The sequence below is a fragment of the Akebia trifoliata genome, chromosome 16 (genome assembly GCF_017979445.1).
Source record: "Akebia trifoliata isolate Shusen 1 chromosome 16, ASM1797944v1, whole genome shotgun sequence".
NCBI classification, from domain to species: Eukaryota; Viridiplantae; Streptophyta; class Magnoliopsida; order Ranunculales; family Lardizabalaceae; genus Akebia; species Akebia trifoliata.
The window spans coordinates 226,705-243,681 of record NC_141390.1 but is presented as its reverse complement, the minus strand read 5'-3'; the positions used below and the strand labels follow the sequence as shown (position 1 = coordinate 243,681).

The following is a 16,977-nucleotide window of genomic DNA, read 5'->3' as shown; positions in this document are numbered from 1 at the left end:
CTACTATTATTAGCTCGGTATTTTATCTCTGGACCCACCCAATATTCAAGGACACGCGTCCTTATCTTTCTAGCATGGCAAAAATGGTCTCCAAAAACATTAATTATGGTGATTGACGATTTGAATAGTCGATCTGAATGATTTGAGTTTCACATTTTACAGGGGATGGGACATTAAGAAAGGAAGATATAATTAGGTTGTTAAGCTACTGCCCAAAAGTCAGGGTGCATTTACAAAGAAGTCCCTATTGCAAGCTCATTAATTACAAAGAAGTTGGAGATGACATATTTTGGGAAGCAACAAAATCAAGGATTTTTTTAACTAAAGGCTGAGGATAAGGTTCATTTAGATCATTTTCATTAGTCTATTAAAAAAGATTGAAGTCAAGGGGTATATTATCAATTTGAAGAGTTAAAGGGGCATGTCAAATTATTCATAAAAACATACTTGAACATGTCTAATTGACTAATTCACACTCTACAAAATATTTTTGAGAAAATTACTTAAACGACCTTGGAGGAGGAATTTCTTTCTAAATAATCCCTAAGTTTTCTATTTAATAAAAAAAAATTATTTCTAATCAGTCCTTAAACCCTATTTCTCACATTTTCTGACGATTGAATGATTTAACCGTTCAAATTCACTGTTTTCATCCAAAAAATTAAATTTTCGACATCTCAATTGAGTTTCGAAGATTTTATTCCATCGGAAAGGATTTAAGAAGGAAGAAGAAGTTATTTTCAAGGATTTTTTTCAAACATTTATAAGAAATTAGGATGTTTTCACTTTTTTCTTTATTTTTCTATAAAAATTGATTAAGAATAGTTCTTTTGGTCTGAAATCATCTAAACAAGTCATTATCTCAAGTTTTTAGTTGATTTTTTCACGTATTTTAGCCAGAAAAAACTGAAAAATTGAAAATGGGTGAATTTTACCAGTACCGAGTTCGACAATAAATAAAATGTGGTGAACTCAACAATAAAAGTTGTGAACTTGAAAATAAATAAAAAGTGATGAGTTCAATAATAAAAATTATGAATTCGACAATAGATAAAAGTGGTGAGTTCTACGATAATTAAATAAGCAGTGAATTTCCCAATAATGAGGGACCATTAAGAAATAAAAAATTTATTAAATGAATTATCAAGCTACCGCCAAAAACTTATAGACTAATTTAAAAACGAATCCCTACATCAGGGTCTATTAAGTAATTTTCCTAACATTTTCCTCTTATTAATGTAGGGAGCTCATATTACCACACCAAATTTTAATAATGCCACACCTACTCTTATGTAAATCACCACAGTAGGTGTGGCGTTAGTAAAAGTTGGTGTGGCAACAGCAACTCTCTTAACGTAACGATAACGAAACGTGCGAACTGCGAAACTCAAGAAGACATAAAATGGAAAATTAAAAATTGTCAATGTTAGAAGACCTTTTTCTGTTTTATTATAGTTTCTTCCTTCCATTTCCAATTTTAATTTTAATTTTTTTTTTCTGTCTCGATCGAAATCTCTCCTCTCTCCTCTCTTCGATTGAATTTCAAAGAACAGAAGAAACCCTATATTTCACCATAATTAACTTAAAAGAAGGAGGGTTTCGATCTGCAGATCTACCCCAAATTAGCTCTCTGCGACGAGGTGTGGATCTCTCTCTCTCTCTCAGCAGCTATGGCGTGCATCAAGGGCGTCAGCAGATCAGCTTCAGTGGCCTTCGCGCCAGATTCTCCTTATCTTGCTGCAGGGACCATGGCAGGAGCTGTAGATCTGTCATTTAGTTCTTCAGCCAATCTCGAAATCTTTAAGCTTGATTTCCAATCTGATGATCCTGAACTTCCTGTTGTTGGAGAATCCCCGAGTACTGAGAGGTTCAATCGACTCTCTTGGGGGAAAACTGGATCTGGAACCGAAGAATTCTCGCTTGGACTCATCGCTGGAGGTCTCGTTGATGGTGGAATCAACATCTGGAATCCTCTCACTCTCATTCGGTACTTAAAAGTGCTTTGATTCGAATATTCAATTCGATTCATATAGTTATTAACTAATTTTGTTAGAAAAGTTAAAAATTCAAATCTAACCAGTGATCCCATCTTGTAATTGAACTTAATAATACCATCATTTATATATATATATATATATATATATATATATATATATATATATATTGTTCAGATTAGATCATCTTAAATAGTCGAATTGTACTGTGATGTCTGATGTGATTCTCCTTTTGAATTGTATGTGTTCGACGTGATCAGTTGTTTATCAGAATTGCCATATAATTGGCAATTTTCAATGTGTTGGTGTGCTTAGGTGAGATTTTTGTCTCAAATGTTGGTGATGATTAGGACTTATCCGAACTTTAGCCTGAAAACCGTAGAAAGAAATTTTTCTCAAATTCAGCTGTGGCAGTTGACAACCATTTTTGGTTCTCATTTCCCCATATCATGGAAAACTAAAATGTTGATTCTATATGATCAAATTAATCAAAGCTCCATCATAAAAGTCTGCGATTGTCTCAACGTATCTTTGTTCCTCTATTCAATTCGTCATATCTACCTTTAATTCAGGAATCCTTAATTCTTCTCTCACTACCTCAATCCACATTCTTTTTTTATCTCCTTTTTCCCTTTTGGGGCCTTTTACTTGCCCTTTCCTTTTAACTAGGACTGTTAGATAAATCCTAATTTTGTATAAAACTAGAGAGTACCCGTGCCTATGGCACAATTATCCTCTTTGGGGTTAGGGAGGTAAAAGAGGAAAGACAATAAAGTTGGAGGGGTGTTATTGGAAAAGGAGTAGAAGGGTAAGGCAATCAAATTGGAGGGTATTATTGAAAAAAGGGGATAAGAGGAAAGAGAATAAAGTTGAAGGGGTATTCCTAGAAAGGGGAGAAGAGAAAAAGACAATAAAGTGTAGAGTTGTCCTCGAGATTCATGGGGTGATAAAACCCCAACCCCTACATATGGGGGATAAACATTGGGAAGAGAACCGTTGTGTTTTATTATATAGATTGTTCCAACCCCCCAGTCGACTGTATTTTGATAAAATTTATTTGTTGCACTATCTATATTTCAAAACTCTTGCTTTTATTTACGACTAGCGACTGTTATTATTTTTGCAGTTCAGAGGAAATTGAAGGTGCTCTTGTTGGACGTCTTCAGAAGCATACTGGAGCTGTAAGCTTCCTTTTCTTCTTTTATTTTCTCAGGCTTCTCCTGCACTACTCTTTCATCTCTTGGATTTCGTTGGGTAACTTTTTCCTTGGAAAACTAATACAGGTTCGTGGTTTGGAATTTAACATTAATTCGCCAAATCTACTTGCATCTGGGGCTGATGGAGGAGAAATCTGCATCTGGGATCTGGCAAATCCAGCAGAGCCTACTCACTTTCCATCTCTCAAGGTATATTGACATCAACTGAAACTATGCATGTTGTGTTGTAGGAGAATTAGGGACACTCTACCACAATCATCTATAATTTCAAATTTTAACTCTTCCGGCTAGTGAAAAACATCATCTGATGCATTTATCATCATTTCACATGAAATCAGCAAGACCTTTAGGAGTACTGACTCAAGTCTCAAATCCCAAGCAAGCAAACCTTTCCGGACCTCATATTAGAATTAAGCCCAAAATAACAATCAGCAACATAAACAAAATTCAAATCGTCTTCCCAGCCTACTGACTACATTTTCAATGCACCACTAGGTGATGTTAGAACTTCCGAATTTAATTACTACATCAGTACTTATCTCTGATCATACATAACAATGACGTAGACATGTTGTCAAAGTCCCAAACAACTATTGTGCCGGACACAGTGCCCTTGAGGAGCCAAAAGCATACACGTCACTACACGTGCTATAATGCAATATTTTAGTTTTCTTCAACAATATTATTTAAAATGAATAATAAATAAATAAAATCCGTAAAGTTAATGAAAGTGTTGCCATAAACCATTTAAATTCTTAATAACTAGATAAATATCAATAGATTTAAAAGGTAGATTATCAAAAAATTCTTTTTGTTTTAACTGACTTAATAAACTAGTGTATGGAGGATGGAACGCAGTTGTCTTATTTAATTTTGTTCTAAATAATTATTTTTTAACGAGCAGAATCAGATTGGCATTACAAAGAAAGGTCGGTCAAGATAACCAACCCAAAACAACAGCTAGACCAACTCCCATAAACCACCCACACCTATTACACTTCTTCCAGGTTACAAACCCAATCTCATCTCCCCACAAAATCATCACAAACACTCTCCCAAATTCCTTGAACACTTTACATAAAAAAAGAACAGATCCAAAATGGATAAAACTAAATCCTGCAGGGAATGCTCTAGTCCTTTTTTTCCATAATCCTCAACAAATGGCTAACGGGTTGAGACTCCGTAGTAATCGCTTTGAAGAAAGAAAAACCATGCCCACATTGTAACCAGGAATGGATCAAAGCTTGGATTGATTGAGGAAAACACCCAACCACTCAATCAAATCTCCTGAGCCAAGGAGCAAGGAATAAAGAGGATGTTCTGCTGTCTCCTCATACTTCTTGTAAAGGGTGACTCTGCCATGCATATTAAGATGTGTATCGAGATATCTTGATACCCATATATGTGTCAAAACATGTTGACAAGACAATGAACACTGAAATGTGCTCTGTCATTTTTTTTTATAAGTGTAATATATTGAGAACGAGAAAAAGAGTTTACAAAGAGGCCGAGAGAGCCTCACAAGGGATAACAAGAAAACGAAGAGCTACAGTATTAGTGATTACAAAAAGAATTCCATCTAAAAACAAAATCATCAAAAGTAATCCCCGCGAATTCTATGTTCTGCTTAGACCAAAGATAAAGGAGACCCAAGATCTCCAAGAAATGTGCTCTGTCATTGTTAGATAGTGCTTACCATGTCAAGTGGCTACCTTATAAACACACATTGCCGCATGCAAGTTTATAATAGTAATGAAGTTAACTATCTCTAATGACCATTGTGTCGTTGAGTATGTCTGAATATGATCCATACTGAAAATGGAGGAAGTACCTACCTAGTTTTCATGTTTGCACTTTGGGTACCATTACTGGTTTGTTATCTTCAGTTGATGGATGCTTTGGGTGCACTTTGTGCAGAGTACTGGTTCTGGTGCTCAGGGTGAAGTTTCTTTCTTATCATGGAACCACAAAGTCCAACATATATTAGCGTCCACTTCTTATAGTGGAACAACAGGTGAGGAAGGAAAATATATTTTCCTTTTTAGTGTATATTCCAGTATTTTGATAAACCTATCCAGCTTTGCACGTTTTCTGTTTATACTGAAAATGGTGGTGCTTTTGACTTTTTTTCAGTGGTTTGGGACTTAAGGCGACAAAAACCAGTGATTAGGCAAGTTACTTCCTCACAACTGTGAAATGCTGTGGACACTTATGCATCGTGCTGTCTATAATTACATGATTTGATTTTTGTTTGCTGTCAGTTTTTCGGATTCAAATCGAAGACGGTGCTCAGTTTTGCAGTGGAATCCCGATGTCGCCACCCAACTCATTGTTGCATCTGATGATGATAATTCACCTTCTCTAAGAGTAATCTCTTTTTGAGATATTCTTTTTCTGTTTGGGTGTTAGTTTAATGAGCATGTTAAGTTCACTAATTGGCAATTATATTTATACACAGCTCTGGGATGTGAGGAACACGATATCACCAGTGAAAGAGTTTGTTGGTCACAATAAAGGTCTGGGACTGCAGTAATTCATTTGCCCTTCATTTTAGACTTGTTATTTTGAACTGATGGTTTATGATCTGGAGAGGTGTTTATGATATAGCAGTTCAATATATTTTAGTAGCTATTTCTTTTCCATTTAAATAAGTTGGTCTGATACTCTCTCTCTCTCTCTCTGCAAGTTGGTTGTTCTTACTGTTGCAGCATTATTCCTCATCTTACATGTTTTAGGTGCTAAATGAAAAACATTACTCTTATTGATGATATATTTATAGTTGTTAGCTGTTTTATCTTTATCTTTCGTATCAGGTGTCATCGCAATGTCATGGTGTCCTATTGACAGCTCTTTCTTGCTTACTTGTGCAAAAGATAATCGGACTATTTGCTGGGATACAGTTACTGGAGAGGTAGGGGTTTTTTTAAGTAGGGAAATATGCTAATTGGCTAAACCATTAAAAAAAAAAAGTTTATTGGCTTCTGCATTCTTTTGGAGCATTGATCGTTTTGTTTTGTCTTGCTGTCAGCCCTCTTTTTTGTAGAGATATTGATAGTTTGTTGTAATTGTTTAGAATTGCTTTACCTTTATAAATCCAACAATGTTTTTTGTTATTCAATTTGGTGCAGATTGTCTGCGAATTACCAGTTGGAACCAACTGGAATTTCGATATCCACTGGTATCCAAAGATCCCTGGGTTGATATCAGCTTCTTCATTTGATGGGAAAATTGGCATTTATAACATCGAGGTATGGCTGCTTTATATTTTACTTTAGCCCCTATTAGGAAAACCTGCTTTATAAGGCTTCCCCAGGGCATTCTTTTGTTCAAAAAGCATAATTATTTGTATAAGCTTAGAGTTAATGTCATATTGAACCAACATAAAAAAGTTCATCGCATTTTTGGCTATTGATGGCTAAAACACTTAGTGGTAAAGGCCTACTTTATTCTTCCATGTTTGCCATAAGTCATCAAGTTGGGAGCTGCTTGTGCATGTCTTACGATAATCCCTGGTTATTTATTGTGATGCTTTCTATTATATTTGATTTTTTCGCTATAAAAGAACCATATTTGAATATCTCGAGATCCTATCGCATCTGCACAGTTTATCTAGCAGATTGGTTTAAAGTGGCTAGATTAGGGTGTTACCTCGGGATTATATGAGAAACTGGTTGACATCATTATAAAAGAAAAAAAAATGATGAATATCTATAGTCAAAGTCTCAACTTGTGACACCTAGTCTACTGCTCCGCCAAGTTGAGACCATTAATGTCAAAAACACAGGTTTGATGAATGCTAGCTTAAGTTAGCCAAGATTAAGCTTTTTGTTAATGTGATCAAGTTACCTTTTTTATTTTTGGAACTGGAGGCCATTCAGCTTGGTAGGTGCAACCTATAAAATCATTGCCAACATGTTATTATCAAGGATCAAATTGGTTGTGTTGATCTATCATTAGCTTTCAGTAGAGCCTTTTCTGAAGGGAAGACAAATTTTGGATGGTGTAGTGATAGCCAATGAAAGCATCTTATAGGTCTAGATCAGATGTTCAAGGAGTGGTTTGTAAGATAAATTTCAACAAAACGTATGATCATGTGAATTAGAATTTAGATTTCATTGTATTTTCACTTTGTCCCGTCATTTTTTAGGGTTGGTCTCACTTCAACTTCTCTTTCTCATTTGGGAAAAGGATCATATGGGCCATAACCCGCCTCCTCTCTCCCAATTTGACAATTTACCTACAAAATTGTTCTAAAAAAAAAAAGAGTGGTAGCCTCTTGAGCTTGCCTTGACTTGAGCCAAAGTGTCTGCAAAATTACCTTTAAAATGAAAATAAAAAATGCTCAGAACGTATGTTCCATCCACTGAGACCTTAAAATGGCTCATTCTTCCCCTTCAACATGTTTTTTTAATGCCCTGTTTATAGTCTTACTTCTCACTTGCATATGCTTGTGGTGGTAATTATAGGTCTTTATACTTAAAAATTAATTTCTTGTCCTTTCTTTTTTTGCTTTTCTCACTCTAATCCCAGTTTAAAAATAAGATATTTTAGTTTAAATAATGACAACTAAAACATTTGTTTCCCAGAGGAAATTGATCAAGTTTTTTCTGTTTTCAAATTCTTGTTGTTAGCTACTCAGATTCATTACCATTACTTATTATGCCTCATACTTTTGGAATCTGATCCTATTTTTCGGAATGAATACCCAGAAAATCATTTAAAACTGAGTATTTCTTGCTGTCATCCCTAGTTGTGTCGGACCCAGCTGGACTAATACAAATTGCTAAGCTCGCCTGGGTTTGCTAGTAATGTCTGGCGTGGCCAGGCTTGGGACTTGGATCCTAAGCCAACTGTTCGGATGGGCCAGTCTGGTTTGGCTCATATGACATAGGGTTATTTTTATTTATTTATCTATTTTTGATACATGGGTATCCAGACTTAGTCTGACTTCCCACAGACACTTGAGTTACCCCTTCCAACACATGCCAAGTGTACTGGCCTCTTAAAACACCAGGGGGATGGCCAACTTCTAAACCTGATCTGAAAAGAGAAAAAAGATAATAGCTTTTGTTATATTTGCTGAAAGCATATTCAATGATGATCTCATTCTTGGTACAGGGTTGCAGCAGATTGGCTGCCGGAGAGGCTAACTTTGGTGCAGGTAACTTATTTTCATCTAATAAGGATTATAATTTCTATTTTTCCATTCAATGCATTAGTTTAGCCATATATGTTTTAATTAAAAACTGTCAGTCACTCTCTTTTTCCACTGCTGTTGCTTTTTTGAAAAACGTGATGCATTTTTCCTTAGGTTTAACTAATCATGTTAATAGGTATCATTGGTTAGTACTTGTATAGTTGTGTGCCTTGCATGTTTAAGATTGTATATGCAGGATTCTCAAGTTGCCTTAATTGAATCGATGGTTGCATAATCCATCTTATCAAGTGAATTTTTTGAAATATGTTTCTGTGAGTGTTATCCATCAGCAATGTTTAGATGCCATCTAAAGGCGATTAATGTGCCTAAATAGTTGCAATTTCTTATTTGAAATTGTGGTGTGAACTTATATATATACCATCTGAGTGATACAAGTTTGACCAAGTAGCTTGTAATAAGAAAAGTTTGGGCTAAACCTTAGTTTGTTCAGTTACTAGAATGAAAGTCTGTATTTGGGGGTGTTGTTTTCTAGGGTTAAGTAAAAGTTTTGGTAGTTTTTGGAAATTCCTAGTTTTTTGCCGAAGTTCTACCCCAAACTATATATAGGGACTAGGGGGATAAACATCACTTGGGACCAGAAGAATTTTCAAGATTTTCATCTCTTTTATCCCTTCTATCTTCTTTCTGCTTGTTTTCTGTAGTAGATATTCCCTTATAAATTTATATTTGTGTTTCATCTTAGTTTTGTTTATTTTATCTTCTCTTTGCAGCAAATTTAAGAGCTCCTAAGTGGTCGAAATGTCCAGTGGGTGCATCTTTTGGTTTTGGAGGCAAGCTAGTCTCATTTCACCCTAGTAGTCAATCAGCAGCGGGTACTACAACTGGAATTTCTGAGGTATGCCTAGTGGCTGTTCTGCTGCTTTGATTTGCCTCCATGGAGCTGAATGGTTCATTTCCTCTCCTTTTCTAGGTTTCTGTTCATAACTTAGTTACCGAAAACAATTTGGTGAACCGCTCCACTGAATTCGAAGCTGCAATACAAAATGGGGAAAAATCTTCGCTAAGGGTTTTATGTGATAGAAAATCTCAAGAGTCCAAGTAGGTCATCCTCTTAATTGGGCACAAGTTTAAATTAAATGGTTCATATTTTTAATTACATTTCAATAATTTAACTAACTCTTTACATGGCATTTGTCCATTTTGTGTTGTATTGGTTAGATCTGATGATGAAAGAGAAACCTGGGGCTTCCTTAGGGTTATGTTTGAAGAAGAAGGGACAGCAAGGACAAAGCTACTCACCCACTTAGGCTTCAGTGCACTGGATGATACTGTACAAGATGTGCTTTCCCAAGAAATAAATGGTGTTAGTCTTGATGAAGGGATAGAAAATAAAACAGGATCAGCTGGGGATAAAGAAGCTAGTATATTCCCTACAGATAATGGAGAAGATTTCTTCAACAATCTTCAAAGTCCTAAAGCTGATCCCTCTCTGCTCCATTCTGGTGATAACTTTGTCGTTGAACATGGTGATATGCCTAAAGGGGAACAAATGCAACAAGAATTAGATGGACAGGGTGAGATTGCTACCTCATCAATTGATGAGAGCATTCAACACGCTTTAGTTGTTGGAGACTACAAGGGCGCAGTTTCGAAGTGCATATCTGCTAATAGAATGGCCGATGCTTTAGTTATTGCTCATGTGGGTGGTGCTTCCTTATGGGAGAGTACGCGCGATCAGTTCCTGAAAAATAGTCATTCCTCTTACTTAAAGGTAGCTGGAATTTTTTCTCTTCTTTTCTTTCGAAAACAAGGAGGCAATTTATCTATAATTGTAAATTAATCTTTGTATTTGTAAAATATAACATGATCTTAACCTTTTTATAGAGTTTCTCTTATAAGATTAGGATTTATGCATGTTCAGGTTGTATCTGCACTGGTGAACAGTGATCTCATGAGTCTCGTGAACACCAGGCCCCTGAACTCCTGGAAAGAAACACTTGCTCTTTTCTGCACTGTAAGTTGTTCAACCAATAAGAAATAGAACTATGATTAATGTGAGTACTTTAACTCTACTTTCAGGGCTGGAATATTTATGGCTTGGAAAAGATCTCTATGTAGATGATAATTGACTACTTTTGGGCATTGTGTGTAACTTATTTGGATATTGTGTTTGTTTTTTTTTTTTTTTTTCAAGTGAGACTGCTCCATCATTGGTCACTAGCAAGCTTTTCTTTCCTCCTTTATTATGTATTGTCATCTGTTTATGATTAATTAGAGACTGATAGGTCATAACTTGATTGATTTGAGGTGTTATTGCGAGGTTGAGGGTTTCATTCCAACTCCGTCACTCCCTTTTTTTTCTTTCTTTCTTGATGAGTAACTCTATCACTCCCTTGAGTGAGGGGACTCTTTCACTCAAGTGAGGAGATCACTCCCCACAACAACAACAACAACAATAATGTATTAATAATGACTGAGAAAAATAAATTATTATTAGTGGAGCAACGGTAATGTATCTTAGAATTTCTGTACATCTATCATATTCATAGTGACAAAAATCGGCAGCTTTTTGAAATGTTGCAGTTAATTTGTGACTCTTTCAATTGGAGATTTAATCCTGACTTATTAGCAAAGTTTTGAAAACTACAGTTTTATATTATGTTTAATATAAAAAATACATTTTTATAATATGAAATTTAGTAATTTTGAGTAATATTATGTTCTGTTTTATGTTAAACATATGAACTATATGTTATTATATTCTCTCCAATCAATAGTACTTTTCTATTGTTTCTATTGTCCCAATTCTTTTCCTACTTTCCGAATTTTTCCCTTCCCAACTTTGTCACCATGATCTTATTGCAACTGAGCACAGGTATAGCTTGTGGCTGAAATGCTACAACTTATTGCTTGTTTTTACCGTCTCTCTGACAGTTTGCAGAGAGAAAGGAATGGACTGTGCTCTGTGATAGTCTTGCTTCGAGACTCATGGCCGTCGGTAACACACTAGCTGCCACATTCTGCTATATCTGTGCTGGAAATATCGACAAAACGGTGGAAATTTGGGCACGAAGTCTGCAGCCTGAGCATGAAGGGAGAAGCTATGTTGATATTCTTCAGGTGGACCTTTAACTCTAAGAAAGTTAGTTGAAATGTATTTATCTGCCCAGTTAGCCAACTGACAACCTCATCTATTTCTGTAGGACTTAATGGAAAAGACTATTGCCCTTGCATTGGCAACTGGGCAGAAGCGATTTAGCGCATCTTTGTCCAAGCTTTTTGAGAACTATGCTGAACTACTTGCAAGTCAAGGGCTTTTGACAACAGCAATGGAGTACTTAAATTTTTTGGGGTCTGAAGAACCGTCTCATGAGCTTGCCATCTTACGAGATCGTATATCTCTCTGTGCACAAGGTGGTATTTCTTTAGAAAGTTACTTTGTATGTCTTTTTTGTTTCGGTTTTTGCACTAGTACCTTGGTGATCAAGAGAGGCATCAATCAGATAAATTCCTCTAACTAGCAACAATTTGGTGGTTTAAGTGTTATTTTTTCTTGTTCATCTCAGAATGTATGAATGTGGATCAGTGGTTCATGGTGCATGGTAAATACCAATTTATATCCTTGGTGAAATATAAATATATCTGATATTATAACTCAGTCTTTATCTACTTTTTTTTTTTAATAGGTAAATGCTAACTTTATAAATAAAGTGGTCAAGATGACCAACTGAGCACAGCACGACAGACCCTTTTGGGTTATGGCCTAAAACTTACATCTTTAAAAACTAAGTATTATCTACTTATAGCACGTCAGGAAACTCGTGGGGTCTGGTGTGCAACTTTAGGAATTAGTCCATTGAAGAAAAAAATCTTCCCAAAAAATACACCCCTGAACTGTACTAAGACTTTGCACCACTAATACACAATACCCAAAACAGAAATACAGATTTCCTGGAAAAACCTTGATAATTACCAAGCTAATGGGAAAACTGTCACATCAGCCTCAAAAACCTTGATATAAAGTGCCACTTTATGCATGAATCATGGCATCTCACTTTATAGTTTTTGGAGATTGTTCACTTCAAAGTCTCAGATACATAGTTTATCAAAAAATGACTAAATATATATAGAGTGAGGTTATGACCATTGGTTTGTTTACATTGCTTACTGAGTTTTGTTTAGCATTATCGTCCTTTGCTTTAAATCAGTTCTGATATGGTCTGTTGGACGCACTAGCTTCTGTTCTTTTTCTTGTTCTTTTGTTTTTTAAGATTGGTAAGCCTGTTTTTATTAAGTTCGGTAACTCGATGCTGTTTGGATTTGAAACCAGGTCTCTGGTATCATCACCCAAAGAATTTACCAACTAAACTGCACCTGTCACTATCTTCCGTTCTTTTTTATTGTAAATTGTGATCGGTTATTTTACTTGTCAAAAAAAGAAATTGTAATCATTCTGGTGTGATCAGTTGGATACATCAATTAGCCGTAAGCAGTGTTAGAAAACACATGTATCAGTCCATGTCCATCTATCTTTTCCCAAGCTGTTAGTATGTTAGACATCAAAATTGTGCTGGCCATAAAAATTAAAAACATGGTTACCAAGTTCACCCTACTCCAAACTGGGAGCCTCGTTAGCAAACTCCATTTTTTTTTATTATGGAGTGTGGTGAGATGCTTCAACGACCTCAATATTGAGGATGTAAACCTTGTGAGCATGCCTTTTAGATGAATAATAGAAAGAGAAAACTGGAAATGTAATATAAGAAGATATATATATATATATATAGTATGGGGGTAAGAGATGTCTTTGTTGATATTAGCTAATAGTAGCCTATTATTACATCACTGAACATTTTGTGAAATATGGAGAGGGGCTATCTTTCCTCACGTGGTGGTCGTTTTATGGAAATTACGATTCTTAGATTTTATGAAATTGTTAATCTTCAAGAAGGCCTATACATGGAACATTTTTCATTTTAAATATCCTTTTTCGTAATTGATCTTTGTGAGCAAGTATCTGGAGTGACATTCTGACTCATTCCTTGTCATAAAATGTAGAATTGCTTTTGTATTTTAATTTTATTTTTTAAGCAGTGTTTTAGCACATTTTGGATTTTGGTTGGTTATATATGTGTCGTTGTTGGAAGAGTGACACATACTTGGATTTAATGTATAGTTGGTAAAAGTAGATTAGGTTTCAGTTGTATCATGATTTACATCAGTATACATGATTATGACACACTTCTTTGCAGAGACTGAAGCACCTAAGACTTCACTTGTTGAAAACACCCAGCTACAAACAGAATCTGTGTTTGGCTCAAATCAACCTAGTTTTGACATGGTCAATGCCCCTCAGCCTTATTATCAGGTACACTCTTCCAGGATTTAATGATTTGTTGTAAATGGCGTGATTTCTAACCTTGTATCATTTTCTAAATCTTCAATACCAGGCACAACCACATCAGAGCACTACTGGTAGTTCTTATGGTGAAACTTATCAACAGCCATTTAATACTTCATATGGGGGAGGGGGAGGGGGAGGATATGTTACTCCTCCCTATCAGGCAGCACAACCCCAGATATTTCTTCCTCCACAGGCAGCACCTCAGATTCCCAAGGTATTTCTCATCATTGAGCCCATTGCCCTTGCGAAAATTACTGATCTACCATATCTTCTCAGTACCTTCTTCGTAATTGACCTCATGCCTCTCTCATTCTTCTGTGATGACTGTGCTACTCAATAGTCAATAAGACCCTGTCTGACTTTTGTCATTATATATATATAAAAAATTCACCGTCATCAAGACCTAATCCTGTTAATTTAAAAATCATGAGTGAATTTTGTTCCTCCATTCAATTCTTCTCGATGTCATTTTTATCTGCTCTGACTAGAATTTCCCAACTTAGCTAAGTTGATAAGCTTTGTGAATGTCGATACCAATATCTGGGTTCAAAACCCAGTTTCACCCACTAACTTGCTTCCCCGCCCTCTGCGGAAAAAAAAACCTGCTAATCACTATTCACTACTTCAGTCCACATTCTTTTTTAGAACCTTCAAGACTAACTGGGTTTTACATAGAATCTAGTGTTTCTTACTCAAATTGTTTATCTACTAATTAGTCTGGTTTATCTTAAGGTGAGAAAAGTTAGGTGTGCTTGTTTATCTTGATCAGATGGAATTATATTACTGATTTTGTGAAAGAATGGAGTATTTTGGCTTTGTACAACATAGCTACCTTTGTTCAGAGCAATGTGACATTCCAGAAAAATATTACTGAACTTTGGTCATTAGTGAGAAGTTAAAATAACATAAGACTTGGCTGGACACAGTGGAATGGAGGAACAAGTTTTGTTTAGCCAACCCCAAAGTTTCGGATAAGGTTTTATTATTATTGCTGTTGCTTGTATCTTTATTTGACACTTAGTTATATGATAAAATATAAATTGTGGGGACGTTATTCTCTTTTGAGATATGGGCTCATTATCTGAATGGCTAATATTTTTGTTTCTCCTTCAGGCAAACTTCCCCCCTGATGCTAGTCAGCATGCAGTAAGGCCTTTTGTTCCTGCAACCCCTCCCGTGCTGCGAAACGTGGAGCAATATCAGCAACCAACTCTGGGTTCTCAGCTATACCCTGTATGTATTGTATACATATCTTTATTGTCAAATTCATCATTCAAACCTTTTCTTTATATATGATATTGGGAGAGCTCGTAAACTAACAGGTTTTCCTTTCATGTTTGCTCGATAGGGAGTTGTTAACACCACGTATCAAACTGGATCACCTGGATCTGTTTCACTTGGTTCAGTTCCATCTAACATGGGTCCAGTTCCTGGCCAGAAGTTGCCTCATGTTGCAGCACCTACCCCAACACCAAGGGGTTTTATGCCAGCAAGTAATTCGGGATTTGTTCAACGACCTGGAATAGGTCCAATGCAACCACCTAGTCCTACTCAATCAACACAGCCAGCACCAGCCACCACACCTGCAGCCCCACCACCTACTGTGCAGACCGTGGATACATCAAATGTACCTGGTAAATCAAAATCCTTTTTTATGTGCAATTTTATTGATTGAATTCTGGTCCAACGTATTCTGTAAAGTAATCCTGAAAATGCTTCGAACACTGGTATGAACTAGAAGCATCATTTAAAACCTAATTAACGGTTCATTGTCCATCCAAGGGAGATCAGTAGAAATGTGACACACGAGAGGGGTTCAAATGTAATTTATTGTCCAACATGCCTCTGTTTTGTTAATTTAGTCATGCACACTCTGTTCTGTTTTGCTCAGTCACCCCTCCTACATCTGTTTCTTTTTACACCACATTAATGCATCTGTTTCTATGTGTTGAATGCCACAGCCCAGCAGAGACCCATCATCGCAACTTTGAAAAGACTCTTCAATGAGACATCAGAAGCACTTGGAGGTTCTCATGCAAATCCAGCTAAAAAGAGGGAAATAGAAGACAATTCAAGGAAAATTGGTGCTTTATTTGCTAAACTTAACAGTGGGGATATATCTAAGAATGCATCAGATAAGCTTGTTCAGCTTTGCCAAGCCTTGGACATAGGGGATTTTGGTACTGCCTTGCAAATACAGGTACCCACCTTGACATTGTGCTCCTAATAGGGCATAGGCAGGCCCGAATTAGTTCAAAGATTCTGGTTTTCCTTTTTGATTCTTCTTTTCTGGAACAGGTGCTTCTGACAACAAGTGAGTGGGACGAGTGTAACTTCTGGCTTGCGGCCCTCAAGAGAATGATCAAAACGAGGCAAAATGTGAGATTAAATTAGAAGGTAAAAATTCCAAGCAGAGCTTTTCCAGGGCCAGTAATATGTTATTTTTCATATCCACATGTTATATGACATCATCCTTGCTTGTAATGAATGGTACCTAGAGTTTTTTTTTTCTTTTTCATGAGTAATGTTTCCTAATTAAAGGGAAAATTATATTTAGCGACAGTGTTGGAGCACGTTACAGAATTAAGAATAGTCATGAGTATACAGATACTTATTACTACCAAGTGTTTGCTAAGCAAGTAAACATATTATATTTTATCTTCTGTATGCTTTATCTATATGTTCTCTACCCTAACGATACCAATCTTTTTTTCCAGAAACCTCTCTCATCTCTCCTATTTACCAACCAAAGCAAAGAGTGAAAGAAAGAAAGAAGAGAAGATTGGCCAAGGCCAGAACATCTTTTTTTTCATTTTTTTTTTTCTTTCCTGGATTTTTCATTTTGGAAAGAGCCTTCAGAATTTAGAATCTCTTTTTTTTTTTTTTTTTTTTGGGTCTTCTATTGATGTCTATTATTTTTGGTTTCTTTCTTCAGTTTCTTTTATTATTGCAATACATGAGCCTTTATGTATTTGTTTCTATTTTGGGATTAGTTTTGGTTTATTTATTTTGCTGTTCTATTGGACTAGGTCTACCTCAAGGCCTTGGGACAAACATGACCAAATGAACACGAGAAAAAAAAAAATCAAATCATGACTAAGAATCACGTAAAAGGGTTGATCTGGTATCATAAACTCCTTGAAGACCATGTACCATTATTCCCCTTCGTTCCATGAAAACTTTTATTAGCTGAGAAGGAATATA

At 35.9% G+C, this 16,977-nt stretch overlaps 1 protein-coding gene across 1 annotated transcript; it reads left to right on the top strand.

Moving 5' to 3' along the window:
• The first annotated feature begins 1,428 nt into the window (after window positions 1-1,428).
• On the top strand, window positions 1,429-16,799 carry LOC147382114 (protein transport protein SEC31 homolog B-like). The gene is made up of 23 exons (XM_086427860.1): window positions 1,429-1,987; window positions 3,121-3,175; window positions 3,278-3,400; window positions 5,129-5,225; window positions 5,345-5,381; window positions 5,473-5,578; window positions 5,670-5,727; window positions 6,025-6,122; window positions 6,340-6,459; window positions 8,330-8,372; window positions 9,140-9,264; window positions 9,340-9,467; window positions 9,588-10,140; window positions 10,291-10,383; window positions 11,304-11,489; window positions 11,573-11,783; window positions 13,622-13,737; window positions 13,820-13,987; window positions 14,887-15,006; window positions 15,122-15,407; window positions 15,735-15,973; window positions 16,072-16,170; window positions 16,491-16,799. Exons 1-22 carry the CDS (start codon window positions 1,671-1,673, stop codon window positions 16,165-16,167), a joined length of 3,375 nt encoding a protein of 1,124 aa, XP_086283986.1. The 5' UTR covers window positions 1,429-1,670; the 3' UTR covers window positions 16,168-16,170; window positions 16,491-16,799.
• The last annotated feature ends 178 nt before the right edge of the window (window positions 16,800-16,977 follow it).